General features: G+C 43.0%; 1 protein-coding gene across 5 annotated transcripts in view; it reads left to right on the forward strand.

Moving 5' to 3' along the window:
• The window catches only part of TGFBRAP1 (transforming growth factor beta receptor associated protein 1), a 78,059-nt gene that overhangs the window by 15,480 nt on the left and 50,287 nt on the right, over positions 1-12,292 (forward strand). For 2 of the 5 annotated variants that reach the window (XR_004178357.1, XM_031655406.1), the window contains exon 1: positions 2,927-6,703. Coding sequence is in view for 4 of the 5 variants with exons in the window: in XM_031655406.1 (XP_031511266.1) it covers positions 5,767-6,703 (937 nt within the window). In the remaining variant the exon portion in view is untranslated. Of the gene's footprint in view, positions 1-2,926; positions 6,704-12,292 lie in introns of those variants that run through there. The other 3 variants (XM_031655405.1, XM_031655404.1, XM_031655403.1) reach the window with 3 other exon arrangements.

Genomic DNA, 12,292 nt, shown 5'->3' on the forward strand with positions numbered 1-12,292 from the left:
CCAACATGCTGTGATTACAGGCATGAGCCACCAAGCCCAGCCTGTTTTCAATTCTTTATAACTATTCTTGTTTTGTGGTACTGGCAAAGACCCCTAATACAGTGTTGAACTGAGATCGTGTATTAGTTTCTAGGGCTGCTGTAAGAAAGTACTACAGGCTGGGTGCCTTAAACAACAGAAACTTACTACTTCAGATTTCTGGAGGGTAGAAATCTGAGAGCAAGGTCTGGAACTTCAGACATTCCTTAGCTTATAGATCTCCTTCCTCTTCCTGTGTCTTCACTTGTCTTTTCTCTGTATGTGTCTGTCTCTGTGTACAAATGTCCCCTTTTTATAAGGACACAGTCATATTGGATTAGAGCTCACCCTAAATGACTCTGATCGTCTTATTTCCACATAAGGTCCCATTCACGGGTACTGGGGATTAGGACTTCAGCATGGCTGGGGAAGATTCATTTCAACCCATAACAGATGGCAATAGTAGACATTCTTGTCTTGTTCCTTGTTTCAAAATGAAAGATTTTAAAATTTAATTTAATTTAATTTATTTTGTTTATCTTATGAGTTAATTTAATGCTTTTTCTGCATCTATTGAAATAATTAGTTGTTTTCTTTTCATTTATAAATGTGGTGAGCTAAAGGAACAGATTTTATTACTTTAAACCAATATTGCATCCCAACTTAGCCATATTATATTTTTAATATATATTTGTTGATTTCATGTGCTAACATTCAGTGTTTTTTCAGGTTTGTTTGTGAGTAAGAATGATCTGTGATTTTCCTTCTTCCTACATCCTTATCTGGTTTGAATATCAAAGTTTTACTTTCTACTACTTTCATAAAATAAAGTAAGGATATGTTCCCTCTTTCATTTATCTTTTTATCCTTAGGAACATTTATTCTGTGAAACTGGAATTAGGTGGTTCCTGAGTGTTTAGTGACAGATCCATGTGGACCTGGTGCTTGCTTTGTAGGATAGACAGTGTCTATTAAATCAGGATGTAACCAGTGCTCTGTGCTGTGAAAAGAAGTGGGGCCTCTAGAAGCCTATACAGCTTTTGTAACAGGTCTCCAAGTAAAAAACACAGAAATTTTCTTTGAAACTTATAGGTAATATAAAATCTGTGGCTCCCAGCCCCATGTGTAGCCAGAAAGAATAGAATTGTCATTTTTGAACTGAGGTTTAGTAAACTTCCTGAGGAGTAAGGGAAGATGCCAAAAGTCATCAGTTCTTTTTTTTTTTTTTTGAGACGGAGTTTCACTCTTGTCACCCAGGCTGGAGTGCAGTGGCACAATCTCTGCTCACAGCCACCTCTGCCTCCCAGGTTCAGGTGATCCTCCTGCCTCAGCCTCTCAAGTAGCTGGAATTACAGGCATGTGCCATCACACCTGGCTAATTTTTGCATTTTTAATAGAGATGGGGTTTCACCATGTTGGCTAGGCTGGTCTCGAACTCCTGACCTCAGGTGGTCCACCCTCCTGGACCTCCCAAAGTGCTGGGATTACAGGCATAAGTCACCATGCCCGGCCAGAAGTCATCAGTTCTTTTAAAATGATGCCAGATACTGAATAAAAGATAATGTTTCTGTGTACATTTGTAGAAAAAGATTTGCATTTTTACATTAGCATTTTTAAAGATGCTGACTAAGATTCTGATTATCACCAGTGACAAAATCTTTAAAATGACAATGTGCATATTCTTAACCTGGTAGGAAATAATTACTAATATTTTTATTTTGACCCTTAGCACATATTGCTTTATACTATTACTGATTTATTTTTCTAGTCCTATTTCCTTAAGAGGAGGGGGAGACTCTTAGGAAGTGGGATTGTGTCTTATAATTGTTTATTTTAGTTTTTTGCACACTTAGAGGTGCTTGCTACATATGCAGTGTTAGCTTTAATTAAATTATGGTCCTTGAGCATACTCACATTTTCCAATCTCTTCCCTACCTGGGTATGTATTTTGAAATTCTAAGAAAACATTAAAATGTTGATCTTTTAAATTATTATAATCATACTTTTTAAGTGAATTTTTTAAATTCAATATTCTTATTTTTATTTTAAAATAGAGACCAAGTCTCAATATGTTGCCCAGGCTGGTCTTGAACTCTTGGGCACAAGTGATCTTCCTGCCTTGGCCTCCCAAAGTGTTAGGATTATAGGTAAGCCTTAAAGTTCTAACAAAAAGTTTAAATTTTAGATCATTTTGAGATCACACAGTAAAGTATGAATTGTACACCTTAGAGAAACATTTCCTTTCATTACCATGTTGAAACTTCTCTGATTCAGAACCCCAGCAGATTATATTTAATGAAAATACAGAGGTGTGGCCTAAAGTTTATCTATCGTTTTATGATTCATATTTTATCTAAGTAAATATATCATGTGAATTAGGTCATGGAGAGAATTTTCCCACTGCTTAAAAAAATAGGTTTTAAAATTATTATTATTATTATTATTGTTTTTGTGAGATGGAGTTTTGCTCTTGTCACCCAGGCTGGAGTGCAGTGGTGTGATCTTGGCACACTGCAACCTCTGCTTCCTGGGTTCAAGCGATTCTCCTGCCTCAGCCTCCTGAGTAGCTGGGATTACAGGCGCCCACCACCACGCCTGGCTAACTTTTTTTTGTGTGTGTATTTTTAGTAGAGACGGGGTTTCGCCACGTTGGGCAGGCTGGTCTTGAACTCCTGACCTCAGGTGATCCACCTGCCTCAGCCTCCCAAAGTGCTGGGATTACAGGCATGAGCCACCACTCCTAGCCAATTTTTTAATTCTTTTTTCTTTTTCTTTTTTCTTTTTTCTGTGTGAAAGCATCTCACACTGTTTCCCAGGCTGGAGTGTAGTGGTGCCATCATAGCTCACTGAAGCCACAAACCGCTGGGCTCAAGCAACTCTTTGGCCTCAGCCTCCTGAGGAGGAGGGAATACAGGTGTGCCCCACCATGCCTGGCTAATTTTTTATATTTTTTTGTAGAGACAGGGTTAAGAATGAGTCATTTTTAAGTGCTAGCATGTTACTTCTTCAGCTTTCATTTACCTCCATGTAATTCTGCATTATTACCATTTAATTACCAAAGCAAGTCCTTAATTTAAAGACCTGTAATAGGAAGCTTATCTTTAGCAAGGCTTGAGTAGCTAGTTTACTAGATAGTGAAACAATATTGCATTTCTTTTTAAATATAGAGTTATGACTTTTTAGTAAACCATATATTTTTTTACAGCTCTCTCTCCCTCTCCCCTTCTCTATCTACCCCAGGATTTAGACTAAATATGAGGAGTTTGATTCTTTCTCTAATATTCTTTACTGCAAATGTGTTTAGTTTATCCCTTGTGCTAACTGAAGACAGGGGCTGGAATTATGGATAATATACTTTTAAGAAGCTAAATAAAAGGAGTTTGATTATAGGTGCCCAGAGTTTGTTTCTCTATTCCTTCCGCAAAGTAAGACACAATTTATATTTTAAATAGCAGAACTGCTTACTCCTGCCATTTAAAAAAGACAACCTTGATTGATTAATCAATGAAGGAAGAAGTATTTTGTATTACTTCACTTTCACTAACTTAGATGTCTGGAAGCCGACATTTCAATATCTGGGTTTTACTCATTAGCATTTACATGGAGAAAAAAATATTGTCTAGGTGGGTTTTGGTGGTTGTGTTTGGTTGGGACAAATACGTGACGTTGTTTAAGAGCTGTTTGTGCCAGAGACTATTTGTAGACGTCTGCAGGAGTTCTTCACCCGGCCTCACCTGGGATTCTGGGGATGCTCCCACAGCCCCGAGGTAGATGGACATGACTCCTTCTCTGGGGTGCCTTTTGAGCCTCCCTCTACACTTCCCCCATCTCTTTTCCATAGTTTCTGTGAAGATGAGCTCCCATAAATGAGTGTGAAGATGTCGTGGGGTGGGGCAGGTGTGTCAGTGTGTGTTCTGGCTTATGATGCAGGCTGTCTTTTGGTGGAGGTGAACAGGTTACCCATATCTGAGGACAGAGGACAGCATAGTTTAATCTCTTGGTGCCCAGCTTGGGAAATAAACACCAGAAGCAAGCTGGTAGTTTGAGAGAGGAATAGGAACTGATCCAGACTGGGAGGGAATCATAGTATTTATGATGAGATCCAAAAGTTTGAGTGCCGTGTGCCAGCTGTCAGCATTTCATATGAGCTGACTTACTTCAGCGATATGTAAGTTATTATGCTCATTTCACAGATGAAGCAAATGAGGCTGGAATAGCCAAGTGTCCATTCAGGCTGCTGTAACAAACTACCATACACTAGGTAATTAATAGACAATAGAAATGTATTGCTCGCAGTTCTGGAGGCCGGGAAGTCCAAGATCGAGGCATGGTAGGCTCAGTGTTCGGTGAGGGTCCGTCCCTCAAGGGTAGTGCCTTCCAGCTGCCTCCTCACACAGTGGATGGAAGGAAAAAATAAGCACTCTGGGGCCTCTTTGATAAGGGCACTAATGCCGTTCGTAAGGGTTCCACCCTCATGATGTAATCACCTCCCAGTTGCCCCACTTCCCAACACTACCACTCTGGGGATAAGTTTCAACATATGAATTTTAGGGGGACACAAACATTCTGACCATAGCAACAAGTAATGTGCTCAAGTGATGGGAAACAAACAGGAAGGACTGACATGTCCACAGACAAGCCTCCTCCGCCCTGGGGTACCCCCCTCCTGGGGGTTTTGTTGAGCTAGGGAAGGGGGCCGGAGTCTCACTCATGTGTAGTTGTCATTACCTCCATGGATGGGGGCAGACAAGAAATTGTGGAGTTCCGAAATTTTCTAGTTGAAAGGCACCAAAGAAGTTCTCTGATTCCTTCCCTTCCCTGATGCGTGAACCTTTCTTGAATATTTCTGAGAGGTCTTCCCCACTTTGCTGGAATGCCTCTGAGTATTAGGAACTTAAGCTCTCATGAAGCAGCACTGTTCCACGTTCAGAGAGCTTGAGGTGAGGAAGTGATAGTGATAGGGAACCTTTCACTTCCCAGCTGCCCTGCAGCTCCCGTCATTCTCTGCAGTCCTCTTTCCAGCTCTCTGATCCCCTGCCCTGCTCCTGATCACAGGGACTGTGCCTTTGAGTTTGCTTCTGGCCGCCTGAGAAGTCAGAAAGGCCACCTTGCCTGGTCTTCTCCCTCTGACTTTGTGGAGTGTGAAGCCACAGTTCTCCACAGACGATGAAGTAGGAGGCCACAGGCTCTCACTTTCAGTGGGAACCAGGGACCAGTCCACACATCCACTGAATAGCTCCACTCGCCACCTGAAAGCCTTTCGAGCTCCGAGGCACACCTTTACTCTCCAAATGAATACATTTCCTCCGGAGCTGGGGTCCTCCGGAGCTGGGGCTGATGTGCCTGCCTTTTTGGGAAGAACACAAAGGAATCCAAGGCCTGGCACCTGCCTCAGTGTCCCTGGCAGGATCCTGCGACTGTGGTTGTGTTCACTGACTAAAGTACATATTCAAGTAGCTGTCGAAACTCAGGGAAGATCAATGAAGATCACTTCTGCCTTTTTCAGAAATCCTTTTTTTTTTTGTTTCTTTGTTTTAATGGGGTCTCATTATATTGCCCAGGCTGGCCTCCAGCTCCTGGGGTCAAGTCATCCTCCTGCCTCACAGAAATCCTTCTGTTATGTTGCCTGTGGGTGAATGCGTGCATTTGTCTTCTGCCTGCAAGCGTGTCTCCAGGGGCAATGCAAGGAGGCTCCAGGTGACTCTGTGTGGGGACTGAGCAGGATGGCATGTGATCACAAGCACGTGCATGTGTGTGTGTGGGTGTGTGTGGAGGGGTGTGTGTGTGGTTTTCTGCTGGGGTCTCTTGCTGTCCGATGGGGGAGGTCAGTGGGGAAATGGTTTCTTTCCGTTTTTTGACAGCATAGAATGGTTTCCTTTAATGAACATGCTAACTAGGGAATCCACGTATCATTATTGCAACCTCTGTTTCTGCTTCTTCCTTGTTCCCCTAAAAATCAGTTTTCGTCTTTCTCTTCCAGCAGATCAGCCAGTAGACATGATGAACATCAAAGCCTTTACGCTTGTCTCTGCCGTGGAGCGGGAGCTGCTGATGGGCGACAAGGAGCGCATCAACATAGAGTGTGTGGAGTGCTGCGGCAGGGACCTCTACGTGGGTACCAACGACTGCTTCGTCTACCACTTCCTGTTGGAGGAGAGGCCAGTGCCTGCCGGGCCGGCCACGTTCACTGCCACCAAACAGCTGCACAGACACCTGGGCTTCAAGAAGCCCGTGAACGAGCTGCGCGCAGCCTCAGCGCTCAACAGGCTGCTGGTGCTGTGTGACAACTCCATCAGCCTGGTCAACATGCTGAACCTCGAGCCGGTGCCCTCGGGGGCCCGCATCAAGGGGGCAGCCACGTTTGCACTGAATGAGAACCCTGTGAGCGGGGACCCATTCTGTGTAGAAGTTTGCATCATCTCTGTCAAACGCAGAACCATCCAGATGTTTCTGGTGTATGAGGACCGGGTGCAGATCGTCAAGGAGGTGTCAACCTCCGAGCAGCCCCTCGCTGTGGCTGTGGACGGCCACTTCCTGTGTCTGGCTCTGACCACTCAGTACATCATCCACAACTACAGCACGGGCGTCTCCCAGGACCTGTTTCCCTACTGCAGCGAGGAGAGGCCGCCGATCGTCAAGAGGATAGGGAGACAGGAGTTCCTGCTGGCGGGCCCCGGAGGGCTGGGTGAGGAGGATGCGTTTGTGCACCTGGTCTTTTTGGGTGGCCTCCGTGACTGCATGTTGAAACTGGAGAGTGAGATTGGCGCTGTGCAGAATAAATCCTCAGTGACATTGGGCATGTGTGGCAAGACAGAGGCAGCAGTGCTTGACCAGTGCTTAATGAAATCTAGTTCGATTGTTCTGTGAACATGGGGTTGGAGTCATAAAACCAGTTTCTTTCACACTGAAGTGGAGCTTGAAGACAGCTCTGGTGGTGTTACCAGGAAGGGCGGATATTCTCAGCCCTTAGTCATCTTGGGAGAAAGATTTTGGCCAAGAGACAATTCAGAGATAGCAGAGAGCTTTAGGAAGGGAAATAGAGAGCAGAGAGTTTATATGGAGAGAGACAGTATGTTCTGAAAGATGAGGCAGAATGGGATACTGAGAGAGTAAGCCAGCAGCCCTGAGAGTTCTGCCTCAGGTTTTTATGATGCTGGATTTTTTCTTGAAGTTCCCACCTCTGTCTTAAGTTTCTGCCTTTTTCCTTTGTCTGCTTTTCCCGCTTCTGCCTTAAGTCCTCGCCTTTTTCTCCCACCTACTTTCTACCCTAAGCTTGTGGGGCCCTCTCTTGCTATTAGTTGGTGCGCACGTACAGCCGGTGTTGGATGTGAATCCCACCGAATGGCTGCATTGCTCATTACCTCCAGCCCAGGAAGGTTGTACAGCGGTTAGGTCCATCCTTACTGCACCTGCATGTCTCTTTGGAATTTCTCCTTTACCCTCTTTCTCTCCTCTCTCCTCATATCTAGCATGCATTTTGTTTGTTTGTTTTGTTTTGTTTTGTGACAGAGTCTCGCTCTGTTGCCCAGGCTGGAGTGCAGTGGCACAATATTGGCTCTCTGCAGCCTCCACCTCCCAGGTTCAAGCAATTCTCCCTGCCTCAGCCTCCCAAGTAGCTGAGATTTCAGGCATGCACCACCACGCCTGGCTAATTTTTGTATTTTTAGTAGAGATGGGGTTTCACCATGTTGGCCAGGTTGGTCTTGAACTCCTGACCTCAAGTGATCTGTCCACCTCGGCCTCCCAAAGTGTTGGGATTACAAGCATGAGCCACCGCGCCTGGCCAGCTTGCATCTTTTTGATGGTCTCTGGGATGTGGGATTTTCCAGACCTCCCTTTTCTCAGGGCCTCTTCGCTCCTGCTTATGTCTACCTATCTACCCACTCCAACAGTGGGAAAATTCTTTTAAGTAAATAACTACAAAAATAACTTCAGGACGGGCACGGTGGCCCACACCTGTAATCCCAGCACTTTGGGAGGCCAAAGCGGGTGGATCACCTGAGGTCGGGAGTTCGAGACCAGCCTGACCAACATGGAGAAACCTTGTCTCTACTAAAAATACAAAATTAGCCAGGCATGATGGTGCATGCCTGTAATCCCAGCTACTCGGGAGGCTGAGGCAGGAGAATTGCTTGAACCCAGGAGGCGGAGGTTGCGTTGAGCCAAGATCGCGCCATTGCACTCCAACCTGGGCAACAAGAGTGAAACTCTGTCCGAAAAAAAAAAAAAAAAAAAAAAAAAACCCGAAAACTCCGTAAGGGTTCCTGGTAAGATTTTCCCACATGGATGGGTTGTTATTTGATTGTTTTCCTCATTCTAAAAAGGAGTTGAGGCCAGGCGAGGTGGCTCACGCCTGTAATGCCAACCCTTTGGGAGGCTGAGGCAGGCAGATCACCTGAGGTCAGGAGTTCAAGACCAGCCTGGCCGAAAGATGAAACACTATCTCTACTAAAAATACAAAAATTAGCCTGGTGCGGTGGCGAGCACCTGTAATCCCAGCTACTCAGGAGGCTGAGGCAGGAGAATCACTTGAACCCTGGGCGGGGCGCGGAGGTTATGGTGAGCTGAGATCGTGCCACTGCACTCCAGCCTGGGTGACAGAGTGAGACTCTGTCTAAAAGAAATAAAATAAATAAATAATAATGAAAAGGAGTTGAAGTAGCTCACTAAGTATTTTCAATGTCAGGTACATAACATTTTCTCTTTTATGTCCTGTCATTTCATCCCACCAAAAAGTTTTTCATAGCTAGCTCCTCAAAAGGGACTTTAGTGGTTCTTCTGTGGCCTTACCTAATTCTCCGGACAGCCTTATCAAAATTAAGAATCAGTGCTTTAACTTTAGTGATGTCTCCTGGTATTTTCTTCCAGCCAGGGGTGGCTCATATTAGAATTCGTGTATATGTTCATGGTACAGGGATGCTGGCGAGAGTGCGTTCCCTTGAACACTGGTATTTTTTATCCTTGGAGAGTTTTTGTATAGGCACCTCATTTCAAAGTGCTGAGTGCAAACACATTTTCTTGTGACAAACAAGAATTCCTGTCACGAACTATTTCATGTATATGTCTTGATTTTCACTTTAAAAAAAAATATATATATATATATACATACTTTATTTTTTAGAGCAGTTTTAGGTTCACAGCAAAACTGAGGGGAAAGTACACAGAATTCCCATGGACCTCCTGCCCTCCTGTTATCCACATGACAGTGGTACGGGGACACGTTGTTAGCACCTGAAGCCCGTAGTTCATATTAGGGACTGTGCTCGACAAATACGTCATGACATGAATCCACCATTATAGTGTCATTCACAATCCGTTCACCACCTTGAAAGTCCTTTGTGCTCCGTCTGTTCATCTCTCCCTTCCCCTAAGCCCCAGCAGCCGCTGATCTTTTTGCTGTTTCCATGGGTTTTTTCTTTTCCAGAGTGTCATCTAGTTGGGACCATACAGTATGTAGCCTTTTCAGATTGACTTCTTTCGCTTGGTCATAGGATTTTCTCTTTCCCCCCACCCTCGCCCAGGCTGGAGTAGTACAGTGGTGCAATCTCGGCTCACTGCAACCTCTGCCTCCTGGGTTCAAGTGATTCTCCTGCCTTAACCTCCCGAGTAGCTGGGATTACAGGCATGTGCCACTATGCCCATCTAATTTTTGTGTTTTTAGTAGAGATGGGGTTTCACCATGTTGGCCAGGCTGGTCTCTAACTCCTGACCTCAAGGGATCCGCTGACCTCGGCCTCCCAAAGTGCTGGGATTACAGGTGTGAGCCACTGCGCCCAGCCAGTAATATGTGTGTAAGTTTCCTCCATGTCTTTTTATGGTTTGACACTATAGAGTCGTACTTTTTGAAGAAAAAATTCTTTAGCCCAGCCACATTTTTTTTTTTGAAAAATTGAGGAATTCTGTACTGTGAAATTTTTTTATTGTAGAACACATATATAAACTTATATAATAAAGAGAGTAGCATAATGAACCAGGTAGAGACATCACCCAACATCAGGCATTGTCAATTTATACATGTTTATTTTGAGGCAAATCCCAGACATCATAGCATTTCATCTGTAAACATTTTAGTACATATTTCTAAGTTACCTAAGAAAACCCCAATTCCTAAAAAACCTGACAGTAATTCCTTAATATCAAATATATCTAGATATGTCCTATTTCTCCTATTAGTATACATCATAATAGACATAAATACATATATACACTTATGTTTAAGTGTTTGTATGTTTATTTTTCAGTTTGTTTGAATCAGTTTCATACAAGGCCCATACATTACAATTGATCTGTTACTTTTTCTGTTTTAATGTCAGTTTTCTGCTTCATCTCTTTATTGCTTTTCTTTAATTTTTTTGTTGAAGAAATTGGGTGGTTTCAGGTATAGTGTCCCACAATCTGGATTTTAATGATTTCATTTCCATAGTATCATTTAACATGCCTCTCTGACCTCTGTGTTTCCTTCAATTAGTAATTAGGAGATTCAGGGTTTTTTAAAATGTGCTTGTTTCGTGGGGTGGCAAGACTACTTCGTAGTGGTGGAGTACCTCTGTCAGGGTTACACAACGCCTTCGTCGCTCTGTAATGTTAACAGCTATTGACAGTTACTGCCGAGATCAATTCAGTTATTCAGTTTTCAATATGGGAGTCTCTTCTGTCTTACAGAAATGGCTTTCTGAAAAGTATCATTATAAACTCATGGACGTAAATGTGTGTGATGTGCTTGGTTTCATCCATGCCTGCTGGGAGTTTATTCAGGTGGACTCTTCAGTCCCTTTTTCATGCCACTAGAAATCTGATTGCTTCCTTGACTTTCAGGATGCTCCCAACTCACCTCGTACATTTCTTGTCCTGGGTCTGGTTTCAGCCATTTCTCCAAAAAGCCCCGATGTTTACAGACCACAGTCTGGGAGCTAGGGGTGCTTGTTACTCATGTTTCTAGGCCTTTCTTTCAGTAGACAGTGCTGGGAAGTATGTCTTTTTTGTTTTATTTTATTCTTTTAGAAACGAGGTCTTGCTCTGTTGCCCAGACTGGCCTTGAACTCCTGGGCTCAAGTAGGCCTCCTGCCTCAGCTTCCCAGGTAGCTGGGACTCTAGGTGTGCACTACTGCACCTGGGCAAGTATATATTTTGTAAAGATAATTTCATTGTGAAATCATGTTGATAGAACCAATCCATCATTGTACCTGTATTTCCTTTCAACCACACCAAAGATCTTACTTCTCTACTACCTCAACATAATTACTCCTTTGATTTATCCCGCAGTACATACAACAGAGTAACAGGACCAACACTACCGCTCCCACAGTATAATTATTGTAAACTTTGATGGTTTATGGTTCTTTCTGTCCTTAGGGTATTAGAAATATAGTCAAATTACTGTGTTTCAAAGTCACTTGGAGTAGTTCTTCTCTGTGTGGTTATGCCATCAACCAGATTTATAGTTAGATTTGTTTGTTTCATTTTACTTTTGATTTTTAGAAATTGCTTTGGTTTATTTTTTGTTATATAAATGTTTACAAAGTTCCAGGACAGATGGATACAGCAAGATATCATCAAAGAGGTCTAAGCTTACAGCCAGTTTTTTGCCAAGTCTCCCTCTCCCATAGATAACCTTTATTTTTAGGGTTTATTCTTGCATTTTAAAATACAACGTAAATATGTAAATATTTGTATCTCCTCCTTCTTGGCCAAATGGTAGCGTACTTTTCTTCACCTTGCTTTTTTTTTTTTTTTTACTTAATATATTAAAGTGGTCACTTCAGAGTATAATGTAGAGGTATTCCTCCTTGATTTTTATAGCTGTGCACTATTCTGCTGCGTGGAGGTACCATAATGCGTTCCATCTATTGATGGACATTTGGGGTGTTTTTCAGTCTTTAGCTATTTCTAGGGAATTATATTTGTGTGTATGCGTGTGTGTTTTCAGTGTATCTATTGGAAAGCTTTCTAGAAAGGAGATAGCAGAGTCAGAGTATAAATGCGAGGTGTTGCCATAGTCTCCCTTGATAAAGGTTGCACCATGTTACTTCTCCCCAGCAACCTATGAAAGCACCTGTTTCCCTCCAGCTTTGCCAACAGAGGATGTTGTCCAAACTTGTGTGTTTTTGCCTGTCTAGTATATGAGAAATGGTTTCACAGTGTAGTTTTAATTTCCATTTCCCTTGTTTATGTGCATGGTTGAACATTTTTCACATGTTTAAAAACCATTTACATTTCTTCTAATGGGAATGATCTCTTCTTATCTCTAGCCCTTTTTTTTTTTTAAGTATTCTTT

The sequence above is a fragment of the Papio anubis genome, chromosome 14 (genome assembly GCF_008728515.1).
Source record: "Papio anubis isolate 15944 chromosome 14, Panubis1.0, whole genome shotgun sequence".
NCBI classification, from domain to species: Eukaryota; Metazoa; Chordata; class Mammalia; order Primates; family Cercopithecidae; genus Papio; species Papio anubis.